Raw genomic sequence first — 17663 nt, 5'->3', positions numbered from 1 at the left:
CATCTATCTTGGTGTTGCCATAAAGAGGAGTCTAAGCATCGCATATTCTGTGAATCCCTCTTTTTTTTCCTCTCTCTGGCAGACGCACACCACTTCTGAGACATTTGGTGTTTAAATCGGCGTGCTCTATAGGAAATAACAGGCTCTGATAGTTCAAGGATTAACAATCACTGGCAGCCAAGCTGTATAATGGTTCATTCTTGCGCCGTGTGAGCTCTCGACTTGATGAACACTTTAAAAAATGTTAATTGAAAACCTTGCAGTGGAGACTATTAGGAGGCAGCCTGTTTCTGACTGATAGCTGGATCGGAAGTCAGACGCCATTAAAGTGTTTGTCTCCCTTATCAGCAAGGCTGCGGCGGCAGCTGCCCAGGCCCGGCGTGTTGGTGTTTCTCATGCAGTTCTGCTCTCCCTTGCAGGCCCATATTCTATTATCGTGGCAACGAGATGATGGCCGTGAGGGTCGGGCTTTACAAGGCTCACTACTGGACCTGGAGCAACTCCTGGGAGGAGTACAGCAAGGTAACAGGATGCTCACCCTTGTCTCGTTCCTTCTCCCCTTCCCTGGTCATTCTCCTGGGGGGAATAACCATTTACAGAGGAGTTTTAAACTGGGGAAAGTCACAGAGCTCTTGCAAAGCAGCCTTTTATTCACAGCTTCCTGAGAGCTACCAGATCTAACAGTACTGGTGTCACCAGCACCCCTGTACTGAAATCAGAGACAGAGAAAAATGAGCATAGTCTGAAGCTGTTTTACGTGGCTCTCCCTTTGAGCAGCACTTACTTTCCCTTAATGTAAAGCTTCTGTCCCTGCTGAATTCTGAACTTCCGCGTGTGTCCTTAGAAGGTCTGGAAGCAAATGGATCGTGTACCTTGCAGTATCTGGTGAAAAACAGAGTGTGCCCTGGACTATATAAATGGAGTAGGGATGTGATTCGTGGTTTGGTTTAACTTGGTTTGTTTTGGTGGTTTTGTTCCTTTTTCCGAAATGGGAGAAGGAAAGCTGTAGGGACCATGCAGTGGAAAGAACAGCAGTCACTGAAAGCAGTAGAGTACGTATGTGTAATCTATTACCAGTGCTTTTTGCAAGCCCGTATCACTCTAGAAGATGTTTTATATTTTGTTTGCCAAGTAGGCACTGCTTTTGTAATTTCCTCGCTGATCTTCCCACAATTAGGTGTTAAGCTCTGTTGTTTTTCTTCTTTTGTGTCTTTCTTGCCTCAGACTTGGGTACTAAACTCTGGGGCATTTCTTGAGCGGCAGGTTCCCACATGTGCCTTGCTGATTACACCGTTAGACACGAACTAAATGTATTATGGCACAGCTCTCGGCAGTTTTGACAGCAGGCTGGTATTGGGGAGGGATTGTTTGTATGATTTATTTTTTATGTCTTTTTTTTTAACTTACGGTGGCTCCTCAAGGCATCACAGGTGCAGAAATAAGTGCTGATGACACTTGTAGATGTAAAAGCGCGTGGTTTCTTTCATTGGGAAGTCCTGGAGGTAGAAGGAAGCATCGGCTCCGAGGGAATCATTTACACTCAGGGCTGTAAATGTGTGTGTCTGTCTCTCTAGGACTAATGCTCCGGGAATCAAAGTTTGTTTTACATGGAGTAGGAAGGAAAGTTGACTCCAAATGCGTTGCACGCTCTGTGTCAATGCTAATACTGCACGGCAAAAATGAGATAACGTATTTGTCTAGGTTTGTACGTGAGCAAAGCCCATATGTCATATGTGGCTCATAGAGACTGGGAGCTTCTGTGTTCGTGTGGAGAGGTGTAGGAACGGGCTCAGGCATGCTTTTCCCATGTGCCTGGAAGATAATGTCACACATGACTAATTGCTTTCAGCTGTAATATATGCACATGCACACACCTACACACCTAGTTTGGAAATAAATAAATGCCTGCATTGATCTGAGCTTATTTGTGGATGCCTGGGTATGTGTGTGGCTGTGATAATGGGGGCCGGTTACTCGTTTCAAAAGCTCTCCTCCTGCGAGAAATGGCAGTTGTGCAATTAAGGAATATTTATTTCTTTCTGAGTCTTTGTTTAACTGCTGTCTGATAAAAGTCAGCAATTATACTGTACATCAGAGAGATGATTAAAAATTCACTCGCTTTCCTGCAGCTTGTATCACATGTGGTTGATGCGGGTAAAATTGGAGCACATTAGTGGACAGACTAGCCATTAACAACACGCAGAGGAAGCTGAGGCTCAGATTTGTTCCAATTCTCCTCGTGTCCTCAAGCCATTAATTACAAGCCTTGCAACTTTAAAAATAGAAATAAATCAGAATGCAGAGCAGTTCCCCAGTTCTGAGCCTTGTTCAAGGAGTTTTGTAATCTCACCTTACGATACGCTTGCCTCTCAGCGCCTCGTGTTCTCAGCTCTTTTGGTACTGGACTAAATTATTTTGCCAGAATCAAAAAGGCCGATTTGTTTGCTAATTTCATTTGAACAGTGGGTTTCAATACATGCATGTGTGGCGTTAGAAATCCTGCCTGTCGTCAGGTTTGCCGGTCGATAAATTTGATTTGCCGTCCCATTAGAACTCCAGCTAATGAGGCCTTGCTAGTTGCGTGATCTTCACGGGTGCTTACCTCGGTGCAAATCCAGTTTAAAGATTTATTAAACTTTCAAACGTCAAATTCTTTCTGTCCGAAGGGTCCCAGCTCAGAGCTGGAATAAATAGCTGTATCTGGTTGGCGTGTCAGTCATTTGGAAGAGGGCTGGAGTTGGCCAGATGTGTCAAAACAGCTGTCTGCAGTTTTTTACAGGTTTGTTTTATGGGTAGTTGAGTATCTAATTATTTTGACAGATACACTGCACGTTTTGGCCGAACCTCCTTTTGCTTTCAAATTCCCTTGTTAATTGGCAGTGTGGGAAATGGGTGATTGATACAGAAATCGTGCCCTGGTTTTAATCTGTGCGTTGTGCATTTTTGTGTGACTTCTAGATGAGATTATACCATGAAAGCATCCAGAATCACATTTTCGTGTTGATGTTGGAAAATGCAAAATTGTTGCATGCCCCGGGTCTGAGCGCAGTCGTGTCAGTTTAGGACTACCAGGCCTTTCAGGATTAACTAGAAAGAATGTGTGCTATGTTGGCCTCTAACCTGGAAAGCTATGCACTCGAATGTGGTGTAAGTTAGTTAAGGAATAAAGCATGAGTATACAAATAAAAACTCTACCAGAGCAGCTTACAGAAAGCAAAGCCTTGGAAAGCATTAGCAGGCATGTGAATACTTCTCTCTACATGGCACTTGGAGTATTTACACTGGAAAGCTCCCACATGAGCAGTGTGCGGGTTTATGGTTGTCCTAGACTCCCATGACATTTGTATGCCCTTACTGGTCTGCGCCCCTTGCTTATGGCTTGGGATTAAGATCTGTTGTCTTTCACAAAGCTGAAGTGTGCTGTTCTGTTCCTCCTATTTTTTATTTTTTAACCCCCCCAGCATTTTTTTTTCAGGAGCTCTTCTCCCGTAGAGCACAAGACATGCGAGCCTCTTACCGGGCTGCAAAGTGGGTGACAAATAACGTGTGTGGATGTGGTGTTTCGTGCACTGCTGGTTTATTGCTGCTGGTGGCCGCAGCGGTGATGCTGGGTGCACAGCTTCCCGTTCCTAAACTGACTGCTCAGTGTTTGTATTGTTTTGTCCAGTTGATGGCAGGGAGAGGGACGTTTGATCGTCCTTACCTGGACGATGGGGCCTGAAAGAGGAAAAAATGGGTATTCTCTGTGGCTTTACCCGAGTAGCCAGCGAGCCCTTCAGGAACTGAACTGCCTCCTTTAATGCTGTGTGGAGGAGCAGCACGAGCCAGCAGAAGAAAGGAGATCTCCTTCTCTCTACCTGCCACAGAGATTATCCAGCAGAGAAGAGTTCGTGTGCCTTCCAAGAGCAGTGATGCAAGAAGGAGAAAAAAAAAGTAAATTAAAAAAAAACGTGGTAAAAGCCGCCTGGTTCATTGGAGAGTGGCTGATAACATCAACCTTTCTGCTGTCAGCTTAGGATCTTGTTAGCAGTCTACAGTGATTTTTCATAAGGGCTGCTGTGTCTTTAAGTGTAGGTGCCGGTGAGAAGACCCTATTGTTTTAATGTGAAATGCCAGCGGGGTTATTCCTGCGCGGTCTGTCTGATTGCCCTTCTCGTCAGCCTGAAGGGATCGATAAAGCCTTTTCTGCAAGGGGGATGTGAAGTCAAGTAGAACCTCACAAATAATGACATTTGATTGTGGTCCTCTGAGCACAGGAGCTAGCCATTGATCGCTTCTGCTTGAGAGCCGACGGAGGCTTGCCGATCTGCCCATCTTCTGGGGGCTCTTCCAGACGGTTAACACATTAGAAGCAATTTTTGTTCGACAGGGTTGAAACTTGGCAGTCGCACTCGGAGGTGTCTGGTCATTCGGAGCTCCGGCCTGGGAGGCTTTCCTGGGAATTGCCAGGGGAGGGAGAGTGGCCACTTACCGGCGCCGTGGCAAGCAGCGAGAAACAACGTTCCTGGCTTTAATTAACTGTTCTCTCCCTCTAATATGAGCACAGTTCTTCTGCCCTGGGTCTCGTGTGGAGGAACGAGGAGACATGACCAGGAGACGGACCCCAGATTTGCTGCGCCGCTATCGAAACCCGCAGCCGCTCGTCGAGTCGGAGCGATCTGGGATAGCGCCAGGGTGACGAATTGCCAGAGGGCTGATGTTGACACAAGTGGTGATTCCATCGCCTGGCGGAGAGCCCAAACTGGCAACCGGCTGTATTTGTCTCATGTCTATATTGACATAGCATCTGTGGTCCATTTGCTCTGGAAATTAAAGCATAAGCTGTGCAACCGATTGCCACCAGGTCTTAGGAACGGAAAAACAATCCAGGTTACACAATTGCTGGGAAGAAGAGCAGAAAGACGTGCTCGCTGAAAGGTTTACCTGATGTGCAAGAAGTTTTCTTATTTTTTATTTAAAAAAAAAAGGATCGCTGGGATTTCTCTGACAGCAAACAGGTCTGCACGGCGGTGCAAAGCGCTGCCTGTCCAAGAGCTCTGGTGCAGAAGCCGAGATACTTCTGGTTGCCACCTGATGCTCCTACTGATGCTCCTATCTGATACTTCTGGTTGCCATCTGGTTCCCCTAGAAGCAGAGCTGATGTGCTTTAGATAGGATCTTCTGGTTTGGCTTTCATGCTTTTATAGCTGAGGAGGAAAGCTCCAAGAAAAGCTTAAACACAGGGTGACCTTTCTGCTTTGTTTGATCAGCGTTACTGTAAACATGCAAATGACCTTGGATTGTGTGCGGAGTGAAATATTAGGCGTGTGCTTTAACTGGCTATTGATCCCCTGCATACTGTTCTTAACAGCCTGGCAAAGACAGAGCTTTAAGCAAATACTGACGGGCAAAGTGGTGGTTGTGGGGTTTTATCCTGGTGTTCAGGCAGGCGTGCCCACCTCCCTCTGTGCTCTTCTCCGCGTAACGGAGCTTTATTTTGAGGGAAGTTGCCATCCTGTTGGCAGTGGCAGAGAAGCTGAGCCAGCCCCCAGCGTAAATCAGGGCGGTTCCTCTGCTGCCCGTGGAACAAGGTGGCTTGTCTCCAGCTGAGGATTTGGCACATCCGTGTTTACTGGTAAAGCCTGCAGTGTCCTCAGAGGCTATGGGGCATGTCGTCAGATCAGGCTTTTACAAGGAGAAAAAAAAAAGGGGGGGAAAGTTTAATGAGGAGCAAGAAATGATTGAAAACGTTGATGTGATTTAGAATGCTCATCTAGCGACCATCACCAACAGGAGGAGACGACTCCCCTCCCTCGCCAGGTCTGTTGTCCTCCAGCCTCGGGGGGAGCAGAGCTGGCTTCCCTTCCCTCCTGCTGGAGGGCAGCTCCAGCTCTCCCATCAAAGCCCAGCAAAGGGCTTTGGCACATCCCTCCCCCAGCTCCCAGCAGCACCCGTGACCGAATTTGCACGCTTTCCAAGCAACTAGAGGCAGTGTCCAGATGCTCCATGGTGTGGATTGTCTCATTGTTAAATGCTGCTCACATCTCGGGCAGCTTTAGTGTGCGCTGGTTTGGCTCCAGAAAATAAAAGCAATCCAGACTCGCGGATCCCAGACTTGCAGCCTGCTGGTGTAGCTGACTTCTCTTTCCATCCCGAGACCTGAAAATGCTTTGAGATAAGAGTCAGAATAAAGTAGAGCTTGTGGATGATAAGTTAAATGTTCTCTTCTGTCAAACGGGCAGAAGACCAAGCTCCACTAGCTGAATCTACGTGCATTACTTACTGGGATGCTGGGCAGTGCCGTGATAGCAGGGGTGTGAGGGTTATAATTTTACATCCTATATTTTACTCATTTGCCAATGACCGGCTAGAAAGCATTTTAAGCTGTCTGTCGGTTGAATATTAGCGTTCACGCAGTGCATAAAATTAATAACGGCCTGTTGTATTTGTGGAGATGAAGTTGAAAAGCCTCGGAACTTCAAAGCGTGGCTTCAGCAGCGCTGTAGGAGAGGTGTTTCCGTGTCACAAAACGCTCGGTTTGGTTATCGCTTTCCCCGGCACGCTGCCTCTGAGCGGGGCATTGGCTGCTCAGATTAGGAGGACGGCTTTTGGCTGGAGGCACCCGGCGAGGTGTCAGCACCTTTCCGAGGGCTCCCTGGGACGTGGCCTGTGCTGTGTCCTGGAGCCTCGGCCACAGGGAACAGAAGACAAAATGCAAACAGAGCGATGTGGAAGCAAATGCCCAGGAGACTGAAATCTTTCAAACTAACGCATTTGCAGCTGAAGAGTATTGTACCAATTAGCGGGCTCTTAATTAAATTGCTTGTTTGATTTGCATCCAAATTATAATTCGGATGTTATGTAGGCTTTGATACCTTTTCATTAACGGTTCCTTTTGGAAAAAAAAAATATCTATTTTTCACTTGGTTTCAGAGGCCTGTGGCATCAGAAGGTGGGCAGGTCAATCATTTTTGTATCCATTTAAAGTCCATTATTGGTCGGTCACTACAACCTATCAAGCAACTCTCTTATTTTTCCAGTCAGTGAGCCTGGAATCTATAGCTGTGTGCAGATAAATGGGATTTTATGGGCTTCTAACCTTCTTGCTTTATTGAAAAGCAGAATATTAACTGCTCCACTGACCAGCTGTCCATTAAAAACACGGGATATTTTTAGAAAATTGTTTGCCAATCAAATCCTGCCCACATCTGTAGAGAGCCTTTTTGTTTGTTTTATAAGCAAATCCTGCAGCTGCTTTCCCACCTCCATTGAAATATTCCCCCTTACCTTCTCTCCACGTCTCTGTCCGTGTCTCGGGGCATTTTGTGGCATTGTAAGGGCGCAGCGTGGCAGCTGGAATTGTAAAACCGAGCTTTAACAAGTCTGTTCGGAGCTAGCCCTTGCTGCTCTGTGGGTCCCCCTGCTTTATTTTCTGTTTGGTGAAATTAGCGCCTTACAGTTTTTGCAATTCCCAGGGCTAAACGAGCTCTGTGAGCCCCCCAGCCCAGGCTCTGGGTTATTAGGGAGCTTGGCATCTGGCTAATAACCGGCTGGAGCTGCGGAGACGCAGCCTGGCGAGGCGTGCGAGGACAGGTCTGCATCTGCTCTGGATCTGGGAGCAGGCAGCTCGCTCATCCCTCAGCAGCCACCGAGCACTTGAACCTGTTGCTGCAGGCAAACAGCGAGTCCCAGCCCTTGTGCCCATCATGCTGCTGCTGGGGAAGCCCCAGCCTCTCACCCCGTAGACTTGAACATTACCAACAGGGTTCTTTCAGCACAGCTCTCGATGCCAGGTGAGTGCCTCGATGCCAGCTTTGAGACGCCATAAATCAGGTCAACAAACCCACCCATTTCTTTAAAATGAACTGAATTTGCTTTGCTCTTCAGTGAAGCAGATCCTTGAGGCCTGATGGCATGGCAAGTGTTCAGGGAGGCTGGCAGGTGCCCTTTGCCTCTCAGGGTGATGCCCCTTGGTTTTGCCAGATCTTTGCACTGTGAAACCGATGCTTTTTGCTGAGAATTGCCACGTGATCTGAATCTGTTTATTTCCAAACCATGGGACCCAAAGAGAGAAGATGCTTTCCCCATGCAACATTCTTATGATGAAGTGGTTTCATCTTTTCCATTTTTTGTTTTACCGGTTCATTTTAATGAATATTTTATAGAGATTACTTTTCATAAGGCAAAAATGTAAGGCCTGCTTCAGCTTTTATGTCAGTACAGTGCCAACGTTGTCACCTTGTTTTACCTCATCAGATCAGAATCAGTTTTGGAGACTGAAGTGGACTCTCTGGGTTTAAGCTAATTCTGAGGTTTGTGGGCACGTTGGAGCAAGATGCTGAAGAAAGCACCAGCTCAAATGTTGCTCCATCACCTGCTTCACCCCGATGACATATTTTCTACTCTTCACTGCAGGGCATTGATTTCTGCCCTGGGCAGAACGTCTCCGGAGTGACGACGCACACGCAGGAGGAGCACACCACACTGCCACTGCTCTTCCATCTGGGGAGGGACCCTGGAGAAAAGTACCCGTTAAGGTGAGCCAGTTCACAAAGACGTGCAAACCCTCGGCACCGTCAGCGTGTGTTTTATATGATTCATTTGTCTCAATAGCTGTTTTTTACAATCTACTTGAAAACTGTCCCAAAAAGGTATCGATAGTGAGAACAGTAAATAAAAAGGACCAAATATTTTCAGTTGGTCGAGTTAGATGGATGGACACGTGTCCATGGCTCCGCTCGTCAGGCTGGTGATTCTTGCTCTGTGTCCTAGCACCCCGATGGAGAAGGCAAAACGTTTGCTTTTGGATAAAACAGGGACTAAGTAAAGGGCAGGTGTGGAACGAAGCAGTGGTGATGAGCGTGTGCACTGGAGCTACTCTACTGCAATTCCCAGTGCGTCTTGGGCTAGGGAAGAAACATCTAGTGATCTTCCCATGATACTTTTCCAACATGCTGCATTGGAATCTGTGAAGGCAAATTGGGTAATCTTCCAATTTCCTAGCCCCTGCAAAAGGAGCTTCTCCAGAGAGTCTTTGCAAGAGGACTTTCTGCCCAATCCTTTTCCCCCTCTGGACTCTCCTGGCGATCTAAATCCATTTTCCTATAAGCCTACTATTGTAATATTTATCTCCAGCACACACGTGTCCGGAGAGATTTCTGTAAGGATTTAAGTAGCCATCAGCCAGCGCAGTCCACACATCAAGGTGGCATCTCCAAAATAGCTGCCAAGGTGTCCACACCTCCCTCCTGCCTTCCGCTGACTTCAAAATTACCCTCTGGCAGAACAAGATGCAGAGGGAGGCCTGCAGCCTCATCCCTCGCTAGTGGCCCCGACTCAGGGAATGGGGAAGTAAATGAAGGGAAAACCAGGGCTGCTGTGCCTGCCTGCCTCGAAACGGTTTTGTGCAGCAGCTTTACCAGAGAGATGTTTTCGGAGCTGACAGGGCTGCAATTACTCAACTGTTTTAAATAATTGAGTGGATAGACTCGCTCCATTACTTGCAAAAGAACTGAGCCTGTGCTGTCCACTAAGTGTTTTCACTAGAGAGAGAAGGGGAGGAAAAATATTTTCACTTCTCTCTCACTTAACAGACGAGCACCCTAGAGGTACATTATACAGCGTATAAAGCTCTTCAGAAGCCCAGCACGTTAGCTCTTGCTTTCTATTGCATTTCAGCACTAATGAATAAAGCAACTCTGCAGCTCCTGTATTTGACATTCAGCTCAGTGAAGTGATGCTGCTGGGTTGAGATTCCAGATGAGATTATGCTCTATTCAGTTTAACAGCTATTTTATTTTAGGAAGATGGATGGATAGAAAAGATCTCTTCTTCCAAAAATCAAACGAGTGGTAGTGTTAAGTAAACTGTAGTTAGTCTGTTATTTGTGTACTCCTCAAATTTGAGGGAGAGATCTTGCTCAAAGGGTGCTTGCAGGACACATGTTTCCCTCTTATTAGATGTTCCTTACAACCACCGTGGGCTGAGCATTGAAATAAATTCCAGCGTTACATCTGCAGTCATTTCTTTTATGTCTTCATTGATTCTTTTTATTCTTATTATTTTTTGGACACTCAAAGCTGTTTCTTTGATTGAATTTCTTTTTACCAAGATGAATACCCGATTGCGGAAAGCTGTGATGTTGTTTAATATACAAACCGTAACAGAAAGCTTCTTCTAGTAAATGAATCTTCCTTTCTGCAGCACGTTATGTTGCTATTGTCTCCTCTCTGGTCACAATGGAAAACTCATGGGAAGTGGGTCTCCTATATCCAACGCGGTAATTAAATTATCCTCATTTGTGGAGCTGTTTCTGTTGTGTATTTTTATTTAGCTTAATTATCCCCCTTGGCAGGCAGCCTGGTGGGAGTCCCGACACTGATGTTTCTCAGAAGGGAATCCAGCGTTCCCCTCCAAGCATGTATCTGTCTGCCCGTACACGCTGGGTGTATTCGGATCACACTCCAGCCTGAGGTTTTCGTGTGTTCGCAGTCCATGTTGGCCCCGCTCCTCCCTTCGTCCTCAGGCAGCCGTGGAGGAACAGGGTGTATCGTACAGCTCTTCCACCAGCTTGGCTCCTCTGGAGAGGCATTATGTTGCCAAAGCGTTTAGAAAAAACTGTGTTGCATCCCTGATTTCTTGGTACCTTTCCCCCTTTTATTTAATTTTCTTTTACTACTTTGCCTCGTTAAATCCACACTGGGTTTCGTTAGTTTTTCTGCTGTTCTGAAGACTGTGAAGAGGCAGCACGGCACACTGATTCCCTCTGTTTCCCTGTCTGCTTTCGCTTGTGTATTTATTTATTTATTCCTTATTTTAGGGCTACCTTTTCTTCTCCCTAAGATGATGATTTTAGTCATCTGTTATATCGCTTGATCTGAGTTAGTTTGGCACAGGGTCGCATGCAAAACCACCTGTAAAGAGGTTTCATTGCATCACTTGAAGGACAGGCGTCTCGCACACCTCCGAAGACATTCAGTGCTTATATATTTTGGCTCCTTTTTAGGATCTTAGGAGATCTCAGAGCCAGGGCATCCTGGAAATCAGTCACATCAGTCAGCTGTGGCAACGCTCTTGGCTTACACCTAGGCAGTCTCATCTGAAATGGCTTTGGGTCGTGACACTGTGCACACACGGTACTGTGTGGCTTTTTCAAGGCTTTGATTTCAGTTCCTCTCAGAACGTGGGGATTAGCTTTTTCAGTCTTTCTTGGAGAACTAAAGGGATCACCGAAGATTGAAGCCCTTCGAGATCTAGAGCCGACGTGGAGTTTTCGCTTCTCTGGGTTTTGTGGTGAAGCAGGACAAGTCCTTCCTCTTCCTGACGCAGCTTGCTGGATTTCCTGGAGTTTGCCTGGAAACATTATCAGCAAAAGCTTCTCTCCCCCAGGAGCGCTTTTCATGCGGTGGAAAAAACGGTCAGGCAATTACAGGCAGCTCCTGTCATCATGTTGAGGACACGTCTGGCAGTCCGGAGCCATATGGCACTCTGCACTTCTGTTCCTTTACGTGTAAGATTGTGCATGCATCCCTCCGCATGCCTGACTCGGGGAACAGAGCCTCCCAACAGGGCAGCGACTCTTCCTTCCTGCTACTGCCCCTCTGTTTTGGGCTGGATCACCTCCAACATCTCGGCTTCTGCCAAGGGGCATAATTGTGTTGCTCCCCATTGCCTTGAAAGATAATTGCTGACATTTCTCTGTCTGGACTGGGACTTCACCCCGGCAGTCCGACAGCTTCACCAGCTTTGTGTTTGGTTAGTTGGAACTCACAGCAATGCCCAAAGCACATTAGGAGTTCTCATGCTGCCTGAGCTTGCCCAAGGCATATTTACACCGTCACATCAGTGCTGCATGGAGCAGGATCCCTGTCCTGTAGCTGACCTTCAGGACTGGCATGTTCAGCATTAGCATCCGATAGGTTCACTACCAAGCTTTTATCCCTCCCTCTTCTGGAAGGAGGAGGATTCATCTGACAACTGTGGGGCTCTGGAGTTGAGAGGAGCTTGGCAAGCTCTACGTTTATATGGCTGCAGGAGGAGGTAGGGCACGGACACGTCTACAGGTACTGATAAGGCAAAATTGACATCTGGAGAGGAACTTGTAATAAGAACACCTGCAGTATGAAGGTAGATGTGGGCAGTCCGTTTCAAAGAAGCGTGGTTACTGGTAAATACTCTTTCTTTTGGTTGCCAAACACGGTAACGTAACTCTTGTATAAGGAAGTTACCTTGTTATCTAGTCCTTGTGTAGAGAGAAATGAACTTGGTGTGTCTTGTCATCCAGGAGATTGACTAGATCTGTGTAGGCTGTGTGATAGAAGGGTTTTTTATCTCATCTGTTTTGTAAGCTCTCAACTTTTAAATATAAATGAGATTGTGTGTTAAGCACCACACAAAGCAGAAGCGTTTCTGTAAGCCTAAGCAGTATTTTGCTTCTTCCCTAGATGCAATGTTTGTTTGGCTTTCTCTTCGTATGAAAACACTCCGACTGCGGAGTGCCTTTGTTACCAGATTTATCAGAATGCAGGACTAAAGGATCTGATCAGTGTCTTTCTTTACCAAGGCTGTTACGTTCAGGGGATTGTGTGGCCCCTAAATAACACACAGGGGATTTGTTTCTCCATCCAACCCGTATTTGAGAAATTCAGTCAAATTATCTGTTGGTATCTTCACAACCAATTGTCGGCTTTACTACCCCAGTCAAAGACTATTGGTTTTATATGATTTTAGTAAAATACTTCGTGCCAGTCAGGAAGAGCCCAAGTAATAATACCTAGCAAAATCTGCCTCAGCTTAAAATTCAGTTACCAAAATACGCACGGAAGTACAAAGAGCAGTTCGGGTCAGACTCCAAAGCAGCCAAAGGAGTTCGTGCCAGAAAGCTCTGAAACTGTCAGTTTGCACCAGAGGTACCAAACAAAGCCTTGATAACAATTAAGTGCAGCTCACACCTTGCCGGTACTCCAGGTTAATAGCGACTTCTGCTTTGAACTATTGGCGCTGCTCAGAACTGAGTTTAATAAATTGTGAATGTCAAAATACCTATGTTTTACTTAGGGCAATAGTTTTTACTATTACGGAAAAAAAACGGCAGTGATAAGGCTTGGTTGATGAACATAATGATTTTAGAATGCATTAATTAACAAAAGAGCTCACAAGTGCCTATTTTGAGCAGATGGAAAATCCTGAAAACCATCAGAGAGGTAATTGCACTGGTTATGGAACCAGAAAAGACGGGGAGAAGCTCCTGAAGGGAAGCTAAAGGGGAAAGGATCTGATCGGAAGGCTGCCAGTCTCACCGTACCGATCAGGGCAGAAACCTCTCAGTTGAGAAAAGAGAAAAGGTACAAAACAGGGAAAAAAGTGTGTAACAAAGCCAGAATTTTGCCCAAGGGAGATGCTGACTCCTCATCTTGTTGAAAACAGAAGGAAATGGCAACAGCTGCATTGCAGGAGCGAGTTAGCTGCTGCCACAGGAGAGGTGGCTTCGAGGAGAACTACAGCTGTGGAAACCATGGAGAACAGTGGATAAAAAGCCTCAGCGGTGGCAGTAAGAGCCTGCTGTCCAGCACTGGATGCATGAGGATGCTCAGAGGTACATGCGCGACAGCCGGTACCACGGCCACCTCTGCAAGGAAGAGGGCTGAAGAAAAATGTCTCTGCAGGGACAGTCCCTGGCCTGGGGACTAAGAACGGCAGCAAACTCCTGGTGATCGAGGGCTGCTCTCTGCTGGGCTCAGCCCAGGGTTAGGGCTGTCTGGTCAACCTGTAACTTGGGCTTAATTGTGGCAGACCCACAGCCTACAGGTATTGTGATGAGTTACTGGCTAGAGGGATGCTGTGTACAGAGTACTAGTGGAAGAAAAAAGCCACGTGAACCAGTTTCAAAAATGCCAAATTGCTCTTTGCAATGGGCAATGTCCCATGTCTAAATGCGTCCCGTGGTGGCGCTGGACCAGAGGAGTGGCTTTACAGCATGGGCTGCCCTGCGCTTTTCTGTTTGATTCCTTTTCTGTCTTTTTCTCTGGCCCTGTGAGTCTCTCCAGTAATTGCAAGTTGCCACGTTTTGGAGTCCTAAACCTGTTGTCCGTGTCATCTGTTGTGCAGACTTTACATTCCAAATAAATTTGCTAATAGAAAAGAGGAACAGAGGAAGACTGAGTAATGGGACAAGATCAAAACTTGGATACCGTATTGCAGAGCAGCCTCACAGCACTGATAGCAGATAAAATCAAATTACCTGAGCCTGGGTGTGAGTATTTCACAATTAAAAAACGAAATTTTTTAATTAAAATAATTCCAGTGAAGAAGGAATTAAAATACACAAAGCGTTCGCCAAGTTCTGTGCTCTGCCCTGACTTCATGTGTGTCTGGTGAAACATGCTGTAAATCTGAAAGCTGCTGTTGAGAGCCCGCTGTCAAATTTCAGCGAAGGGCTCTGCAAAATAACCACTTTGGTACAATCCTCTGAATAATAACATGGTTCTGTCACTGCCAGGGCCGAGATACGGTATTGTGCCCCTATAGGAATCATCAGGAAGAGCTAGAAGTTAACACATCAAGATCTAGATTTTCAAAATGCTGAAAGCGCTCTGATTTCCTGCGGTTTGAGTGTATTTGTTAGGTGGAGAATCGCCCCTTCCTCCTCCTCCTCCCAGCTCGGGATGGCGGCAGAGCTGAAGGTGGAGGACTGAAACGCTGCTCCAACACCAGAGGCAGGTGTCAGACAAACCCTTCTCCTTCCAACCCCGAATTTCACCGGAGGGCACGGTGGGGTTAATAGCCGAGCAGGTTACACTCGGAGCTGAGGGAGGAGATGGGAGCAGATTGCCAAGGCACAATTACACTAAATGAACTAAGCACAGGCCACACCTGTGCCTGGGACCCCGTGCTCGCCATCCAGCCCTGATTGGCTCTCCAGAGACTTCCTGGAGGTAAAGTGTCAATTAGTGTAATGACCCTGGACTTTGTCCACCCCGCGTGCTCATTCTGAGCGTGGAATAATTCTGTGGACGCTGGGGGATCTCTTTCAGCAAACTCCTCACAACACCACCTGCTCACCCTCGCTGCTGCGCTCTCATTCTTCCAGTGATATTCCCAGCTCTCCTTCCGCAGGATTGTTGAGCTCGAATAGAAAACACGGCGTGCCCTGGAGGCAGCGAGGTCTGCATCCTCGTTCAGGCACTAATGCCTGAACACCTGTATAGATAATATTATCTTTTCTTGTAGCAGAGAATGCAGCGAGCCCTTGCAGCCCAGTCCTTCATATGCACTCAAGGAAAGGATGGGGCTCTGGTGTAAGAAGAGGAGAGGTTCTCGTCTCCATTAACAACTCAGACTGATTACCATGAAGCAATTATCCCCATCTTACATGCAGATTAAAGGCGCTCTTCCCTTGCAGATTTTGTCATGAAATGCATTTCTTTCATAGGGCTGGAGACAGTTTTAACCCACTGCTTGCAGTCAGTAAATAATTCACAGAATGTTGCATGGGTGTTGGGACTTGTTAGGCGTCGTGGAGCTGAACAGCTCGGTCTGAGCAAGATGAGAGTGAAGAATGGGGACGCTCCAAGTGCTGTGATCCTGCCACAGCAGAAAACGCCCCGCAGCGCTGTTTTGTCTCGGTGCTGACTCTGAATGCACGCCCTGGGTGAGTGCCATCCTGCAGGCACTGGAGACCAGACATACCTCTAGGTGAGGGGCACAGCTCCTGTGATTAACTGAGGCATCTGAAGCCGATCTTGGGTGATCTCCCAGCGCTGAATGCCACCTTCCAGCACCCTGTCACTGTTGGGTACTCGGACACCGTAAGACAGCTGCAGTCGGATATGTTTTAAGCTAGTGTCAACAGGTTTAGTCAGCTTAAGAGCATGTTAAGCCCTACTGAGACAAGGTTTATAGGTTAGCAGTGTGACTCGGAGCATAATCTATACGTGTTCTTTAGCCAGCTTTGTGCTTATGTGAGAAGTGCAAGTCTTTTATACGTGCCAAGCCATTTCTATCATGCTTTGGGGAAGTCATTCAGCCTATGCTAAATGCTCAAATAATCCAAGAGTGTAGAAGCTGCAGGGGAGAGCAGTTCAAAACCACCAGGAGCTGAGGTTAGGCCAAGATTCCCTGTCGCTGCTGAGCTAGCTGAAACAGCCAGGAGCGTCCCCAACATAGGAATTAAAGCAAGAGGATGATTTAAATGACGCGAGCCTACTTTGTTATATGGCAGCGTTCACGTGTCTGAGCTTGCTAACGAGCAACAATGCTGTGGGTAAGTGCGGTATTCAAGATTACAGCAAAAAGATTATTTTTTTTTGCTGCAACAGGACTGGCATATTTGGAGCAAAACCCAGCAGTCATGACAACATATTGTTTATCTTTCATCCAGACCACAGCTGTGTTTTCCAGTGGTCTGTCCAGATTATAGCTAATTTGGAATCATGTGTATGAAAAGCCCTTTCGAAGGATGAAATTGGGCTCTTTAGCACTTAAATATTTGCAGAGATGCTGTGGAGCTTAATTAGTTAGCAGCAACGCTATCTTGTGGGTCCACTCCCAAAAGAAGATCTTAAATGCTGGAGTGATGACACGAGTGTGACAAAAATAGACACTTTAGGTAGTTGCAGGAGGCATTAAATGATTAGATATCCTGCAATATCTGTTAGACTCTAACAATTGATTAAGGTCTGTATTAATTCATATTAATCCTTAATACGAGGCTCTTAACGAAGTGTGATTAGCCAGGGTTTGGAAGAGCTTCCCAGTCCCGAAACAATAAGTGCATTAGAAAAACCTTAGAACGCCGCAGCACACGTGTCTCTCTAAACCCCACTTTATCACCGTTTACATCCCTCGAGCAGGTAGGCTCTGAAATAAAGTCCGTGACACCCCCGTTTCCATGACACCCCCGTTTCCTCCGGTCGCAGCTCCGATGTCCGATGCACCCCTGGTACTCGCCCAGGTTTTGGGTGCACCCCCTTGGTGTGCTTGCCTTTGTTGCCTTTTCTCTCTGTGTGCGGGCTCTCCCCTGTTGGCCGTCCTCTGTGTGTCAACACGGGTTAGCTTGAAACGCTCTCTGCCTCTTTTAAGGATCTGTTTTGATTTTTTTCAAGCGTGCTGCTGCGCTGGCAGTCCTGCATGTTTGAAACGCGACCGGAGGGCTTCCAGATAAGATCTCTGAAAGGCCATTGTGCCACCAGGATGCAACGCTCCGAACCCTCTGAGCCAAGCGACTGCCGCCTTGGGTGTCCTCATCAAGGGCGTGAGTCACGGATGGTCTTTGGCAGCTCCCAAACTTCTGCGGCCCTCCTTTTTCAGCAGCCTTTGGCGTAAGCAGCTGCCTGCTGTGGGAGCTAAGATGGGATGCACGGGAAGAGGAGCAAGCAAATTCGGGAGCTTCGCAGCAGCAATCTGTTAGGGTGGTCCGTGCGGATCGCACAGGTGATTGCCCCTCCACCAGGATACGGCCAGCTGGGTGTGAGAGCAACAGATTAGTTTGCCTGAGCTCGTCATTTCCAATTCCCTTCCGGTCCTCTATCAGCAGAGCTCAGGCCCATCCCCACAATCAGCTTCTCCCTGGATGGCTGCCGAGATGTGATATTTATAGGGTTTACTGGAAACTGTTGGCACGTTACTGGGCTTCGAAATGTGATTGTTTTTTAAAGAAGGAAATTAGCTGGAGTATGGGGCTGGTG

At 47.0% G+C, this 17663-nt stretch overlaps 1 protein-coding gene across 2 annotated transcripts in view; it reads left to right on the top strand.

The window, feature by feature from the left end:
* Positions 1-17663, top strand: part of GALNS (galactosamine (N-acetyl)-6-sulfatase) — a 46567-nt gene that overhangs the window by 20413 nt on the left and 8491 nt on the right. For both annotated transcript variants that reach the window (XM_035337205.1, XM_035337206.1), the window contains 2 exons: positions 420-522; positions 8395-8516. In XM_035337205.1, coding sequence (XP_035193096.1) covers positions 420-522; positions 8395-8516 — 225 coding nt within the window. The remainder of the gene's footprint in view (positions 1-419; positions 523-8394; positions 8517-17663) is intronic.

This window comes from Oxyura jamaicensis, chromosome 11 (assembly GCF_011077185.1).
Source record: "Oxyura jamaicensis isolate SHBP4307 breed ruddy duck chromosome 11, BPBGC_Ojam_1.0, whole genome shotgun sequence".
NCBI classification, from domain to species: domain Eukaryota; kingdom Metazoa; phylum Chordata; class Aves; order Anseriformes; family Anatidae; genus Oxyura; species Oxyura jamaicensis.
The sequence above is the reverse complement of the archived record's forward strand: the minus strand, read 5'-3'. Positions and strand labels throughout refer to the sequence as shown.